The following is a 15624-nucleotide window of genomic DNA, read 5'->3' as shown; positions in this document are numbered from 1 at the left end:
AAAAAAAAAAAAAAAAAAAAAAAATACTATTACAGCACAAAGAAACAAAGAGTTTTTTAAAAAAGAGGAGGAATAGGAAAAAGAAGAGGATTATGAAGACTATAGGCCAATATTTCTGACAAGTAAAAGAGGAAAATTGCCAAATATATACTAACAAATGAATCCTACAACACAGAAAAAAATTATTACTTCCCAGTATAAGCAAGATAAATGCTAATCAGCAAACTTGACACATGTTATCAAGAAAACAAAGTAGAAAAACCAGAGGACCATTTAAATGGTTAGCTATAAATCATTTGCTAAAACTCAGAAAATTCTCTTGCTATAAATAAAGGCCACATTAAGACAAACAAACAGTTAATACCATACTGAATGTGGAAAAGTTTAAAGCACTTTCTCTAAATCTACATTAGACACATATGCCAAATTTTTTTACTAGGTTTGTTCAACAATACTACAAGTCAGTCAGAGCAACCAAGAAAGGGAAAAAAAAGATGCAAATAAATAAAAAAAGAAATTTAGCCATTAGCAAGTAATATAATGTGGTGAGGGACAATTCTCTATTTTGTCAATTACGTTTTAAATAAACACTGATTGGTCAGTAGCCACGCAGAAAGTACAGGAGGATCAACCAGACAGGAAGTAGAGGTGGGACAATGAAAACAGGAGAATTCTCCGAAGAGGGACGTTCCCTCTGCAGTCCTGCCCAGACACAGAAGGAAGATGTGACCTGCCCCGAACGGTACCAAGCCATGTGGCTAACATAGATAAGAATAATGGGCTAATGTAAGTTATAAGAGTTAATAAGAAACCTGAGCTAATGAACCAATTAGTTTATAATTAATGTAGACTTCTGTGTGATTTCTTTAGGACTCAACGACTGCAGAAACCGGGCAGGACAGAAACCACAAACAACAATAATTATGTATGCATGTTTGTGTGTGTGTATATATGTGTGTGTGTGTGTGTGTGTTTTATACACACAGGATATATAAAGCAAAAAAACTAAGAACTATACCACAGACTTGATAGCACTGCCAAAACTCAAGAAAAAGACAAGATACTATAAAAACAAATCAACATACAAAATTACAACTAAATCAAAAATTAATATACAAAATCCAGCAACATTTACATATACTAAAATGGAACTATGTGGTGGGGGAGGGGGGAATCAAGCAGCCAGGAATAGTTGTTATATGCTTGTTATTCCAGCACTTGGGAGGCAGAGGGAGGAAGAGCCAAGAAGTCCAGACCTGCCTAGGTTTCATGAGACTGCCTCAAAACATAAAAATAGGAGCTGGAAAGATAACTTTATTGGTGAGACACCTGCCATGCACACATAAGGAGAGTTTAGATGCCCAGCACTCTAGTAAAAGGTTACATAAAATGGCACAAGTGCCTGTAGCCCCACGGCTAGGAAAGTACATAAAGGTAGAACTCTGAAACTCACTAGCCAACCAATTTAGCTAAATCGCTGAGTTTCAGGATTCAGAGAGAGAGACCCTGTCTCAAAAATATAAAGGTGGAAAACAAAGGGAAGATACCCAACTTGAACCTGGGCTTCATATTCATTCATTCTCTGCCCCATACAAAATTTGTAAGTAAAAATAATCAGATAAAAATTCAAGAAAGCAATACTAATGATTAATATATGCATATCTACCACTCTGGAGCATGTGAAACTTGGGAAATAATGAGGGAGACTAAAGTCTCAAGCAATGACAAACTATTCAGGGCATCAGACAATTTATACTCTGAGTGTTAAGAAGAGTCATAGGAAATAAAGTGTATAATCACAAGAACAAGCCACATGTGGTAAAGACATGTTTTACTTCCGTAGAGGCATATGGATAACAGCTGAAATAAATGCACTCTTATCGGCTACACCTAGGAGGAGCATGAAAAGACCTTACAACAACAATTCAGTGTTTTGAAGAAACTGAGGTCATAAGACTCTTGTCTATTGTTTTTTTTCATGAAGACCTCTCACAAGCACTCATAGTTTTCCTCACAGGATTCCATTCTTGGACCATATTCAAACACACATGTATGGACCCAGGAGCCTATAGAAATTCCTCCAAAACTGACCATACATTAGGACTCAGAGAAAGACTCAACATATAAAAAAATTGGAATATCATACAATCTGTTACTACAATGGAATAAAGCTGGATATCAAGAGGAATAGATACTGGAGGAAGTGCACATTCATTAGAACTAAACAAGATGCTAATGAATGACAAAGTGTTCAAGGATAAATTCAAGAAGAAAATTTAAAGGTTCTAGAACATAAACAAAAACAGAAAATACTAAAATCTATGGGACACAATGAAGAAAGTACATAGCATTAAATGTCTACATTAAAAATATTTTTGTGAGAAATCAAATAATAAATTAATGATGCACCTAAAGGTCTTGTAAAAACAAGAGTAAAAAACACCCAAAAGGGATAGGTAGGACTTGGTGTGGTAGATAAAGCCTTAATCACAGCACAGAGGAAGCAGAGGCAGATAGTTCTCTGTGAGTGCCAGGCTAGTCAGGACAACACAGTTGAAACCCTGTCTCGAATGAAGAGATAATTAAAATAAGGTCTGAAAACATCAAAATAAAAACAAAAAATACGAAGATACAACTAAAAAAATAATCTGCTCACTGAAAAGATTAAGTAGAATAACAAATCTTTACTCAAATTAACCAAAAGAAGGAGAGGATCCAAAACAGTAATAATAGTTACAATAGACACTGATGAAATTCATAGAATCCTAACTACAATTTTTTTCTAAAATCTTTATTTCATAAAATTGAAAAATCCAAAAGAAATGGTGAATGTAAATCAAGATGAACTAAAACTTTAGACCCATAATATCCAAGGAAATAGAAACTGCAATTAATAATTTCTCAACTAAAAAAAGCCAGAGGAGAGTTGAATTCAGATAAGAATTCTACAAGACCTTCAAAAGAAAAACACTAATATTCTTAAAATTATTCCACAAAATAAAAAGTGAAAACCATTTTTTACAAAGTCAGTATCACTCTGATACTAAAGCCAGACAAAGACTCAACAACAAAGATAATAGAACAGTACTAATCTCATCTGAAGATGTCCTACACTCATGAGCCATCCCTTCCTTAGGACTTAAAACAGATGCTTAGGTCAACTGAAAGACCCAGTATCAATGAATATAGTAGAAGACTCTAGATGCGAATTTCGGCATACACATGTACCACACAGATACACATGGAAAAACAAGCACCAGCATACAATGAAACATGTTCATTCACAAATGTCCACAAATCACATGCACATATGAAAAGAAAAATATCACATTTTATCCCCATAAATATGTTATGTAATCAATTAAGATTTTCAAAAAGAAATAAAATGGGCTGGGAAGAAGTCTGGGTAAAAAAACAAAATAAAAGGCTTGCTTTTAAGCCTTACCTCTGAATTTCATTCCTGGAACTCACACAGTAGGAGGAGAGAAATGACTCCTACAAGTTGACCTCTGGCCTACACAGACATGCTTATACATATACATAAAAGAGCACATCCATGTGTGCACGCACATACACATACACAACAAATATTTAAAAATTAAACAACAAAAACCAACAGAAACCATGGGAAATGTAATGAATAAAATAGTTTTTAAAAAGTGGATTAACCAAAAATTTGTGATCACACAAAACAGAGATGGTTAATAGAAAATGTCTTATCATTCTTGAAAATAAGTTATCTTTGATATAATTCAAATAGGATCGTTCTGACGACCACAGTATAAATATGTATTATTTACCTACTAGATTGGACAGCAGCATTTCTATAAAAAAATCCAATTATATTTGGCACAGAAAAAAAATTAATCATTTATATACAAAACTTTTAAATAAAAAAAAACTGCAGAAGCTTAGCTGTATACACATCAAAATTAAACTATTTCACATTAATTATCTTGAAGGAAAATAATACAATCTAACATTTTAATACGAGAACAAATTTCCATGAATCCCAGAGACAAGGCAACCTGCCTACATTCTCAGAATACTCACATAGTAGCCAGAGAAACAGTCTCACACTAATTATAAGATTCTTTCACTCTCCCCAAAATGTATAAGGAAAGCTATAGGCATAAACACTTCTTCAAGTGAACAAGAATTATAAAGATTACAATGCATGTCTTTCTCCACAATTTTTGCCCTTTAAATAAAGGCCATACAGTCAAAAAATATACCGGCAAATAGAAGCCAGTACACAGTCAAATGGAAGAATACTCCTTAGTTTTGTTTTAAGGTTGGCCCTAAAATAATAATTCTGGTAAAAAAGACACAATTACATTAAAAAGTCATGCTCAATAACTCACTAAAAAAAGACCTACCTATCTTCTTATATACACAATAAGTAATTAAACACTGTAGTGCTCTGAATAAGAATGGCCCTCACAGGCTCCTATATTTGAATGTTGAGTCATGGAGTGACACTAGAGAAGGACTAAGAGGTGTATAGCCTTGTTGGAGTAGGTATGGCCTTATTAGAGGAAGTTTGTCACTGGGAAGGGTTTGAGTTTTCAAAAGCCTAGTGGTTCTCTCTTCTGCTGCCTGGAAATCAGGATGTAGAACTCCCAGCTATTTCTCCAGCACCATGTTTGCCCATGGGCCATCATACTCCCCACCATAATGATAACAGACTAAACATCTAAACTGTAAGCCAGCCCCAATTAGATGCTTCTTTTCTTATGAGTTGCCTTGGTCATTGTCTCTCTTCACAGCAATAGAAAAATGCCCAAGCAAACACAATAACCATATATTATAACAGGTGAGTTCTATCTGCATTATGAATAAGCCCAACATAACGTACTATTAAAATTTATACCAGTTATGAAATGATTATAAACTGTAAAAGTACTTGAGGATAATGCAATCTTAAGAGTGATGATAATAAGCAAGGGAGGTCCCTTACATGTTTGCTTTTGCAATTGTGATATTGTACATTTTTGTTTTCACTTATTACAAGCTGTAAGTTGATTCCTAAGGTTGGTCATAAAAACCCAAATTTTTCCTCTCTTTTTTGTCTTGGACCTAGCCAGCAAAGAAAAATTTTAAAAATACATCATTCATTTTGCCCAAAAGAATCTCCTAAGATCTCCTCTTAACACAAAAGGGTCTTGCTCCAGACTCTGGAGAGAGAAATGACTTACAATGTAAGGGCAAGAAGAATGCTAATGTATACAAGTCTTACTGAGTTTTCCCCATTCAATCTAAAAGCACTATATATGTAAGGAAGTTTCCACAACAACGGGGTTGAAAGGAATTTCAGAACGCTGAATATTATGAAGTTCTTGGAAGATGACAAAAATTAATTGGTAATGAATGTCTTTAATCCTTCTCTCATAGATGGCCCCATCTATTTCTCTCTGCAATGCTGATAATAGACTGTTAAAGGAGTTTCCCTAAATTCTGGAAGCTATACAAATAAATTGATCATCTTCAAGGGATAGGTTAGGAGAATCTCGGACACAGAGTCAAACAGGAAAACAAACAGGGAGGACTTGAACATGACACTGGAAAGGGTTGGGGGTGTAACAAAAATATTGGACTGAGACCTCAGCACTGACATCTGAAACTATGACAAAAGCAAAGCAACTTACATAACACCTAGATGGTAAGAAATGCTACACAGTAATGGTTTGTTTTTGGAAGGGAGAAAGCTTCACTCCTTTTTGATGATTATAGGTAGGTAGGTAGGAAGGAAGGAAGGAAGGAAGGAAGGAAGGAAGGAAGGAAGGAAGGAAGGAAGGAAGGAAAAAAGGAAGGAAAAAAGGAAGGAAGAAAGGAAGGAAAAAAGGAAGGAAAAAAGGAAGGAAAAAAGGAAGGAAGGAAGTCTATCTATATAGATATATAGATATAATATTTCTATGCTGACTCTGAGATAAGAAGATAGACTAACTTGTTTAAATACAAAGACATACTAACTAAAATAGTTACAGAAGGAATAATGTCTAGATTGACCTTAAAAAGTATCATAAACGGAGAAACAGGTGAAGAAATAAAACAAGGCTAGCAACCTGAATAATTTTTGAAAGTCCGTAATGAAAATATGTCTTCTATAAAGAAAGCTAAGATTCTTCATAAGCTCTTTCATAAGACATAAAACCATTAATACAATAGCAAATTAGATCATAGATAAATGAGAACAGTAAATCTTAATATCCTGATATATTGCTACTATCTCTCAAAGTTCATTATGCTCACAATGGTTAACTAAAACTCGCATAATTTGTAAAGATATCCCTCAACATAAGGCCACCTTGAACTCTTCTAAACTTACAACTCATGAATCGTTAAGACTATTTATTAAAACATGCCTCAAGCTTTAAAATATTACTACCAAAATGCACATTTAGGAACTACAAGAAAAAAAAAGTTGAGTAAGAAGAGCAGTGTGTCTTAACTGAACTTCATTCAACATTTCCTCTGTGCAAAGGTGTGACAAATTTCCCTCTCTGACACTGTTGAAGCCAAAGAAAATTTCCCAACAATCTCAGTTGTGACACTGGAATAAAAACCACAAAATATTAACAGCACTAATACAAAAAATGACAAACAACTCAGATCAAGGTTATTTATGGGAAAGCATTGAAGCACAAAGACAAATATAATACATACTGGAGGCCGGCCAGGACGACCCCTTTTTCGTTTTCCTTTGATCTCTGTTTCTTCAAGTTCGCTGCCAGCATCAGAATGGGCAGTAGTTTCATTAGTTGCATCCCTAGAAAATGCCAGATTGTTGTAGTGAACAAATTAATAAATAAATGCAATGCAGTTCAGTTCTATGACTTCCCTTACCTAGGATCACTAACAAGCAGAAGTTAATATTTCTATTTTCAGAATCTCCAGTAAACCAAAATACATACACTCTTCATCTAATGTTACATGGCACTAAATAAAATTTATCTCCAAAATAAAAAGGAAAAAAGTAATGGAGAAATGACAGTTGCTCTATAAAATATAACTGCAAGACTAGTTCTTCAAGATTAAAAATGGCTTGAGAGAAAATTTATAAAATAATGGAAGGCAGTATATTAGTAAAACGTGGCTCTTTTAAAAAAAAATAGCATGGGAGAGAGAACAACATCAACACTCAAGGTTGACATGGAGAGCTGGCTCCACCCCTTGCCTGAAGAGGATGATATCAATGACACTGACTAACCAACTCAGCTACCATCTAGGGCTTTGAGTTGCCTCACCCCAACATCTACCCCATTTATAGGCACATGAAGGGACTAGTCCTATGAAACCATAGTCAAAGGATATCCATGACTCAGACAACAGCAGGATATCCAAGAGGAGTTTCAATGAGAGTCCAGAGTACACTGATGGTGTACCAGAAGTCAGAGGCCTTAAAGCAGACCAACAACTCATTACACAATGAGCATCTGTGCAAGTAAAGCTATCTGGACAAAAGCGTATACTGCATGATATACAGCAGTTCCCAATGCCACTAAGACAGACAAAAAGGTGATGGAGAGGCGGGAAAGACAGGAAGGGTGGGGGAGTGAAGTGGTTTTTATTTTTTGTTTTATTTTTGTAGTTTTATTTTAATTAATATTTTTGTTTGTGTTTTTAATTTTGCTTGGGGGACAATAAAGAGTGAAGGATGGATAGGGTGAGCATGGGAGGTGAGTGGGATGGGGGGGCATAATGTGAAATTTCCAAAGAATCTATATAAATTATGTTTAAAAGAGAAAAACAAAGCATCTGAAGCTGGGTGATGGTGGCACACACATTTAATTCCAGAACTCAGAAGGCAAAGGCAGGTGTATCTTTGTGAATCCAAGGCCTTCCTGTGCTACCAGGACTACATAAAGATCTGAAAGATCCATAGCACAAAAATGATGGACAATAATTAAAAATACAATCCACTTCATTGTAAATTCCATGCATGTAAATAACTATTTTTGTCAAACTCTATTAGTAGTCTTTTTAATGAACAGGATTAATGCAATGAAAGAGACACCTGTTGGACATTTACTTGGTAATCAATGCTATAAGTGATTTCTTTCTTGAATCAGATAATAATTTTCAATACTGGAAGAGTATTTCTAACTTTGAAAACTATTATAATTGACTATTTGAAGCACCTTTAAGTTTAATCCACATTATAAACAATTTATTATCATTCTCTTAAATGTACAATTAACAACTGAAATCATTACATGTAGTATTTGTTAGTTTTCATGTATAAATATTCTCCCTGTAACCAATTTGAAACTACCAACATTCCATCACTAGAAAATGATAAACAGCACACCATTTCAGCTATTTCCAAATAATGGAAAAAAGAACATTCATTTATATCACATGAGAAATAAAAACCTCAAGAAAACAGTAAATGTTTAAATTGCAAAATAATCAATTTTGAACATTCTATCTTTAACGAGAATTATTTAATTTACTTTTCTTACGTGTGTGATATACTAGTATGTGTGTTCATCTCATCGTACTCTTGCCTGTGAATACGTACTTAACCTCTATGCCATCATCCCCAACATTTACTTCATTTTAAGTTTACATAATTTAACTTTTTGTAATGGCTGTATTATACTAAACTGGCTTACAAAATACATAAATATTCTAGGCTCTGATTCTGACTAATCAACACAGCACTAAATTCTACCTCAACAACACTTTTTAAAGTCTGTAGAAAACTGAAAAGAAATTAACAGGAAGGATACACAACCAATATTAAGTCCAACTAAAAAAACTTCTCCATTTGCTTCGTAGTCTTGGTTCCCTCTTTGTATTGATCCCTTCCTTAAAGTTCAGTTCTCAATGTGTGTTATTCTGCATTTTTACTGCATTACATTCCTTTGGAGATCTTAAACATAATGTGCAACTTCTGTATAAATAATTTTAATACCTTAACAGAACACCTGACTATATTCCAGATCTTTTATTTAAGATTATTAACTTGCATGAATGAAATGTTTCTTTAAATTGATCTAAATGCTTTAAATAATTCTTTAAAGGCCACATCAAATTCACCAAATTAGACTTTCTTCTAGACCTATGTTCATAGAAATAACATTAATCAACTTATTTTCAGCTAGTGCACATAAAAATTATAAAATTTAGCATCTTCAGAATTATCCTATCTATTCAAATTCATAAATTTATATTACTCCATTTTATCTCCTACAAACAAAATTTCAGTATAACAGTCTCTTGCCAGAAAAAAAACATGAATGTGGGTAGACAGGGAGGGGGAAGGATCTGGCAGGAGTGGGGAGAAAAATAAAAATAGTAGTCTCACATTTGTTCCATTATTATCATGATCTTAAAAAAAGGAAACAAAAAAATCTCACTTTGTCTCCTGTCTTTACCCTCTCCCCTGTGCAAGCTGCTCTATACATTCCCAGGACACACCAGTCTATGCACTACTGCTAGGACCATTCTCAATCACATTGCACACCAGTCTACACACACTACTACTAGTACCATTCTCAATCACACTGCACACCAGTCTATGCACTACTGTGAGTAGCATTCTCACATCACATAACTCACCACTACTTGCAAATATTCAAAGGTAACCTGGTATTTGAAATACACCAGAAATATTTCAAGTATAACTACTATTGTAAAGAATAATCAGGGGAGCTTGCCAGTGGTGGTGCACGCCTTTAATCCCAGCACTCAGGAGGCAGAGACAGGTGGATCTCTGTGAGTTTGGGGTCAGCCCACTACAGAGTGAGTTCCAGGACAGGCGCCAAAGCTACAGAGAAACCCTGTCTAAGATGATCCTACTGCACGTATTGGCTTTGTGGGAGCCTAGGCAGTTTGGATGCTCACCTTACTAGACCTGGTTGGAGGTGGGTGGTCCTTGGACTTCCCACAGGGCAGGGAACCCTGATTGCTCTTTGGGCTGATGAGGGTGGGGGACTTGATTGGGGGTGGGGGAGGGAAATGAGAGGCAGCGGTGGGGAAGAGACAGAAATCATAGATAGATAGATAGATAGATAGATAGATAGATAGATAGATAGATAGATAGATACATACATACATACATACATACATACATACATCCAAGAGCCAGAAAACAAACAAACAAACAACAACAACAAAAAAGAATAATCAGGGGGTCAGAAAGCTTTTTCTAAAAAGACCACATAGTAACTTTTTAGAATTCTACATCTTCATCTCTACTACTATGCTCTGGTGCCACAGGATAGATCTGGGCATAGACAATGCATAAATGAACAAACAACTATATTTAAAGAATATTTTTACTTTTTGGTGAAACAATAATTTAATCAGGATTATAGGAGCATGGACAGTTATACATGCAGCTATACCACTTAGGACAAAAAGAACATCTCCCTAGCAAAGGTTAAATGCCTATAAATCCTACAGGAAGAGACAGGGTCTCGTGAACCCTCTCCCCTAGTAGCCTTTAGAAGTCTGTAACTACTGGGAAAAGCAAAGTCAGGCACTGACAGACCTTTTTACTAGTAATCTTATTGTTTGAGATTGGGAGGGGGCATTCTTTTGAAAATCTGAAGTATCAGCAGTTTTTTGTCCATCCTTGATCTAGTTGTTCTCATTTGCTCCAAAAAATAAAACTTACTGTTTTACTCTTCATTATGGTACATACCACTCTCTCAAGTTGTTTAGCATATACCATTGTAGTCTATGTTTCTTTTTATTTAAATAACATTTGTTTTCATTTGTTTTACATACTAACCAGTTTCCCTTCTTCCTCTTCTCCCACTCCCGCCCCTTTCCCATCTCCCCACTTCCCATCCATCTCCACCCAGAAAGGGAAAGGCCTTCCTTGCACAAATAATGGCACATTAAATTGAGGCAGGTCCAAGCTCCTGCCCTTATATCTAGGCAGGAGCAGATAGGTAATCCAGCCTGGGAAACAGGTTACTAAAAGTCAGTCAGCTAAGGGCCAGGGAGAGGTCCTGTTCTCACTATTAGAAGCCTTACTAAGAGACAAGCCTAATGATTGTCACACACATGTAGAAGGCCTACCTCAGACTCATGCAGGTTCCCTGTGTTGGTTCAGTGTTCATGAGTTCACACGAATTCAGGTCAGCTGTCTCTGTGGGGTCCCCCATCATGATCCCCTGACCAGTACAATCCCTCTTCCCTTAATGGTACAAGGCAGCACTGTAATCGTCTGTGGATCTCTGCCTCTGCTTCCATCAGTTACTAGAGAGAGTAACTCTGATAGGAATTAGGAAGGTCACCAATCTGCCAGTTGCGGCACCCTCTCACATCATTGCTAGCTAGGAGTCTTAGTTGGGGGAGTCATCCTTGTGGGCTCCTGGGGGATGGGGGTCCCTGGCACCAGGTTTCTCCCAAAATGCGCCCCCATCAAGGCATCTCTTTTTTTACTGTCTCTCTCCATCTTGCCTCCAAACCTTCCACACCAAGCCCACCCAACCCACTCCCTCTAGTTGCCATCTGTCCATCCCTCCAATCCCCACCCCCACACACACAGTAACCCAGGAGATTTCTTCTACTTCCCCTTCCCAGGGAAATCCATGCATCCCACTTTGGGACCTTCTTGTTACCTAGCTTCTCTCTGGGCTGTACATTGTAGGCTAGCTATTGTATCTTTTACTCCAAATAACCACCTTTGAGTGAGTGAATACCATGTTTGTCTTTCTGGGTCTGCGTTACCTCACTCAGAATGACTTTTCTTCAAGTTCCATACATTTGCCTGCATATTTAATGAGGTCATTATTTTGTACAGCTGAGTAGTACTCCACTGGATAATATACCATATTTTTCTTTATCTATTTCAGTTGAGGGACATCTAGGTTGTTTCCAGGTTTTGGCTATTATGAATGGTAGTGCTATGAACATAGTTGAGCAAGTGTTTATGTGGTATGATTGAGCATTCTTTGGGTATACGACTAAAATTGGTATAGCTGGTTCTTGAAGTAGACTGATTCCCAATTTTCTAAGAAACCACCATACCAATTTCCAAAGTGGCTGTACAAGTTTGCACTTCCACCAGCAGTGGGAATGTTCCCCTTACTTCACATCCTCTCCAACATAAGCTGCCATCAGTGTTTTTACTCTTAGCCATTGTGACAGGTATAAGATGGTATCTCAGCGTCATTTTGATTTGCATTTCCCTGATGACTAAGGATGTTGTTAGCCTAAGTTTTAGCAAAACATATGCATAAAAAAGAATAAAATTTGTAGCTAGCTGCGTGGTGTCACACCTGATGGAGATGTATAATCAACTCCTGAGATGGCTAAGGCCTGACCTATGCTATGATCATGCAATGATTATCAGCTGCTTGCATATGCATGGGCCTATGGGCAGTGCCCACCTGGCAATCCGGGATTGGCAGCCCATGCCTACTTAAGGGCTGGGAGAGGTTTGCCCGAAGAGAGAGGTAGGAGAGGAAGGAGAGAGAAGAAAGAGAGAGGGGAAGAGAGAGAGAAAGTGAATAAAGTCCTGGAATAAACTGCAGTGAGAAGAGCTCCGGTGGTCACGTCATCCTTGCAGGACGAGGTGGGACGTGACACATATTAGTTTTATAAATGTGTATATTATGTGATAAAATGATCCATAGTCACATATCTAATATATGATAGAGTCAGCTGAATTTCAAACTGAACTTGAATTCCTGTATTTCTATGTGAGGATACTGAAATGCAAATGCTTTATATTTATCTTAGACAAACTAGCTAAAAGCTTTTGACATCAGAGAAAGCTCCAAGACAACTATAGGAGAAATCTAGTTCCATCACATAATAATTAAGCCATTAGTAAAATTAATTTGTGTTAGAATAATACAGTTTAATGACAAAATAAATTATCAGGTAAGTATGAAGTGATTAATAATACTGTCAAGTGCAGCCAGTTTAAAAAAAATCAAAACTATTGTTAACAGCAAGTGCACTTCATTTTATATGCATACTTATTATTAGCATGTAGAATAAATTTTTAATAACAAAAAGTGGGAAAGACTTAACATGAGAAAAATCTGAACTTTCCTCACCTCAACTCTTCAGTCTAGCTCCTGGACTTTAGCAGAGCCAGCTGATTAACAGCCTACTACAGTGGCTAGAAATCAAGAACACTTGTTATTGCATAGGACTCATTAAGTTTCAGTTCTGAGCACCTACATATTAGCTAACAACTGCCTGTATCTCCAGTTTGAAGGGATCTACCTTCTTTGGGCTTCCACAGGCACCAAGCATGTAGGTACACATACATATATGAAAGTTAAAAAAAAAAAATCCTTTGCCAGGCAGTGGTGGTGCACGCCTTTAATCCCAGCACTTGGGAGGCAAAGGCCTGTGGATCTCTGTGAGTTCAAGGCCAGCCTGGTCTACAGAGTGAGTTACAAGACACCCAAAACTATTACATAGAAAAACCCTGTCTCAAGAAAACCAAAAGAAAAAAAATCAAATTCTACTAAAATAATTTCTATGTGTGTGAACACAATAAATACAGAGAGAGAGAGAGAGAGAGAGAGAGATTTCAGGATGTTATAAACAACATATGTGTGTGTTTCAATTTTAAAGTCTTGAGTATATGAATATATTCCAAACTCCTAACAAAATACATGGAATTTTTAAAAATATTCTTCTATCAGTTACTATTCAAGGTAATTGCTGTCTTGCACTACTGTAAAGGTATCTAAAACAAGTAGCCACATAGATATAAGTCAGTCACATTACATATCACAGTCTCTATTTAAGGTGGACACAAAAGAAATACAAATCTCTATAAGTGAGCCACAATCGTCATTTGCAGAAGTATGCGACATCAGCTAGAAGTATAAAATCAGATTATATCTTATAAAATCATCCTCATCATTCAATTTGGCCTGGATATTACAAATTCTTCCTAACACATCATATTAGTGCTGGCCTTCCTACTCATATAATTACCAGACTGTATTCACAGTTTATTTTTTAATTATATATATCTTACTATGTTCTAGTCAACCATTCCCTAAAATCTCAACTGATAACCACAGCTGAGGGGGAGAGGGATACAATTCTTAACATGACTTGGAGGCCTCTTAGAATTGTTATTTCATAAGCCCAATGTCACGTAACTCAATTCCCAAACATAAAAACAAAATTTGGAGGAGAAAGGCTTTGAATCAGGTATCTCAATATACTACCTAAGAGTCTTTTAAAAATGCCATTTCCTCAATTTAGAACTAATACAAGCCTCCCTTCTTCCTCCAAACACACCTCCCACTTCAAACTTCAGTTCAATTATCTTTTGCTTTCTTTTCTTTTTGTTTGTTTGTGTTTCAAGACTTGTTTCTCAGTCGCTTTTTGGAACCTGTCCTTGAAATAGCTCTAGTAGACCAGGCTGGCCTTGAACTCACAGAGATCCACCTGCCTCTGCCGCCAGACCCCCCCACCCCCCCCCCCCCCCCCCCCCCCCCCCCCCCCCCCCCCCCCCCCCCCCCCCCCCCCCCCCCCCCCCCCCCCCCCCCGCCAGCTGGGATTAAAGGTGTGTGTCACCACCACCTGGCTTTCTTTTTCTTAATTAAGGAAGTTAGGGCTAGGAATGCTGCTCAGAAGTAGAGTGTTTGTCTAGCATGTATGAAAACTTAAGTTCAATTCCCAGTACTGCCTCACACTCTAAAGGTGTTAAATTTTTCTTAATACACCCAACCTTTCCTTCATAGCTTCAATAACTGTGTATTTGTGGTTAGTTCATTAATACCTATAAATGTAATGACAATGAAGCATGAGTCTGTTTTACACACTATATCAATCCAAAGTTAGGCCATTACAGAATATAAACTATACAGTAACAGATAATACTTTGACATTGCTTAATAATTAACAACAGTAAGGATAGACAAATTCATCAGCAATTATAGTATCTAAGTACGTCAAGAATACAGTAAGACTCATCTGTGTAGTGGTCTTTTTGTCGTTCCTATTCTCTCACTTTTTAATCACTATTATGACACAAATAAAAATTTAAGTTTGAAATTTAATAAAAATAAAATGTTCCTCTGGCAGAGGAAATAAAGGCAGGAAATCACTAAAGAAGTAGTATGGATACTGTTGGCTTCTTTTGGCCAAATTTACAATAATTGAGAGTCAAACACTACAGAGCAGAAAGGATTTAAAAAGTGTGGAGCTTCCATGAAAAGAGAAGCATGGCTACAGGTGCTACAAAAGAGAGTATGTTGAGGTTGCTAGTGACCATTAGAAGAAATCAAGGAGACTGAACTGGAACAGCAAATGCCTTACTGCATCTCAGGAATCAACAAGATCTTAACCATCACACCTGCACAGACATAACAAGAGAACCTAGAGAGATATTTGTTTGAGAAGATGACATTGACTCTGCTCAGCTTACGGAGAGCCACATAGGAAATGGAGGGTGTTGAAATAGGGACGGCGGGGCTGCGTCCCCGGCACCCGGCCGCCCGCATGGCTAGCTTATGCCCAGAAATAATTACATGGAAACTGTATTCTTTCAAACACTGCCTGGCCCGGATAGTTCCAGTTCCTTATGGCTAGCTCTTACATATTGTTCTAACCCATTTCTAATATTCTGTGTAGCCCACGAGCTGGCTTACCAGGGAGGATCTTAACCTGCGTCTGTCTGGA

The 15624-nt window shown here is 36.8% G+C and overlaps 1 protein-coding gene across 3 annotated transcripts in view; it reads right to left on the bottom strand.

Moving 5' to 3' along the window:
- Positions 1-15624, bottom strand: part of Stag1 (STAG1 cohesin complex component) — a 305418-nt gene that overhangs the window by 218966 nt on the left and 70828 nt on the right. For all 3 annotated transcript variants that reach the window (XM_050139376.1, XM_050139375.1, XM_050139374.1), the window contains one exon: positions 6667-6769. In XM_050139376.1, the coding sequence (XP_049995333.1) occupies positions 6667-6769 (103 nt within the window). The remainder of the gene's footprint in view (positions 1-6666; positions 6770-15624) is intronic.

The sequence above is a fragment of the Alexandromys fortis genome, unplaced genomic scaffold (genome assembly GCF_014885135.2).
Source record: "Alexandromys fortis isolate MF-2015 unplaced genomic scaffold, M_Fortis_MF-2015_v1.1 scaffold_36, whole genome shotgun sequence".
NCBI lineage: Eukaryota > Metazoa > Chordata > Mammalia > Rodentia > Cricetidae > Alexandromys > Alexandromys fortis.
This window is presented reverse-complemented; position numbering and strand designations above follow the sequence as displayed.